This window comes from Kryptolebias marmoratus, linkage group LG15 (assembly GCF_001649575.2).
Source record: "Kryptolebias marmoratus isolate JLee-2015 linkage group LG15, ASM164957v2, whole genome shotgun sequence".
NCBI lineage: Eukaryota > Metazoa > Chordata > Actinopteri > Cyprinodontiformes > Rivulidae > Kryptolebias > Kryptolebias marmoratus.
This window is the reverse complement of record NC_051444.1, coordinates 455,343-456,715: the sequence shown is the minus strand read 5'-3', so window position 1 is coordinate 456,715 and position 1,373 is coordinate 455,343. Positions and strand designations below refer to the sequence as shown.

Sequence of the window (1,373 nt, the reverse complement as noted above, 5' to 3'; positions counted from 1 at the left end):
TAAGACTCTGACTGCCGTCTGCTGCAGGTAAGACTCTGACTGCCGTCTGCTGCAGGTAAGACTCTGACTGCCGTCTGCTGCAGGTAAGACACTGACTCACCTGGCTGAGCCTGTTGCGTTCCAGAAAAACCTCTCAACGTTCTCAGCCTCCTGAAGTGAGGTTTCCAGAGGACACGGAGAACTGCCACCCCAAAGTCCCGGAACCTCAACGTCTTCCAGGAGTTCACAGTTTGGATGCCTGACAGGTTCTGACCCAGATTTCCCTCCCACTGAACCCGGAGAACCCGGAGAACCCTCTAACCGCAGCAGCAGATCAGTGTTGGGTTCTCACCTGCAGCGTCCAGCGTCTGGACCTGAAGTTCTGCGGACTTCAGAAGAATCAGGCTGACAGCTCGGAGCGCCGCTCCTCCTGGTTTCTGACCTTCGTCTCCTCGGACGGGTCGGGTCCCTCCAAAGAACCCGCCTGGTTCTACGTGCACCGTGTGTAACCACCCATCCTTCACCGCTGCTAACACGCTCTGAGCCAGAACCCTGGGGTCAGAGTTCAGGTCCTCGGACCTGGGTCCTCGCAGAGACCAGTCTTCTCCAACCTTCTGGAGCAGAACTCTCTTCAGAAGCAACAGCGTTCGGTTCTTAACAAAGTTCTGTGAGGAGCAGCTGATGGTTCTGAGGAGAGCCGAGGGCTGGACCAGAGGCGGACTACGGCAGATCCCAGGTCCACTGATGAACCTGGAGGCAGTCAGAACCTCCAGCAGGTCCAGCAGGAGGCAGAACGTCGTTTCCCAAGAAGCAGGTTCTGTCCTCGGCTCAGAGAGCAGCTGGGAGCAGAAAATCCTGAGGCTGAAGTCAAACGAAGTCACCAGATTTCCAACGATCGCTGAGGGACAGAGACAGAGAGAGACATGAGACACGACCCGGGTTCTTCAGGCATGACCCAGGTTCTGCTGGCACGACCCGGGCTCTTCAGGCACGACCCGGGTTCCTCTTCATCAGAACCCTGGCTGGAGAACGTGTTCTAACCTGGATCAGATCCTTGAAGCAGCTTCTTCAGGAGCTCGGTGAGAGACCAGAGGCAGGCGTCCTGAGGAGCAGGACAGGAGCTGCTGAACGCCTGGACACACGTCTCCTGCCACGCAGGACTCACCTGTCCCTGGAGACACACAGGACGTCCTCAGAATCACTGAATGGTTTTAGATCCAAACCAAACTGCATTAAACTACACTGTTACATGATCCCCCGCCCAGGACTCACAGATGTGACCAGCTGTTACATGATCCCCCCTCCCCCAGGACTCACAGATGTGACCAGCTGTTACATGATCTCCCCTAGGACTCACAGATGTGACCAGCTGTTACATGATCCCCCGCCCAGGA

General features: G+C 56.5%; 1 protein-coding gene across 3 annotated transcripts in view; it reads right to left on the bottom strand.

Annotated features, from left to right (window-relative positions):
* Positions 1 to 1,373, bottom strand: part of lins1 (lines homolog 1) — a 5,244-nt gene that overhangs the window by 1,771 nt on the left and 2,100 nt on the right. For 2 of the 3 annotated variants that reach the window (XM_037980002.1, XM_037980000.1), the window contains 2 exons: positions 1,021 to 1,150; positions 332 to 877 (listed from right to left, as the gene is read on the bottom strand). In XM_037980002.1, coding sequence (XP_037835930.1) covers positions 332 to 877; positions 1,021 to 1,150 — 676 coding nt within the window. The remainder of the gene's footprint in view (positions 1 to 331; positions 878 to 1,020; positions 1,151 to 1,373) is intronic. The other variant, XM_037980001.1, reaches the window with a different exon arrangement.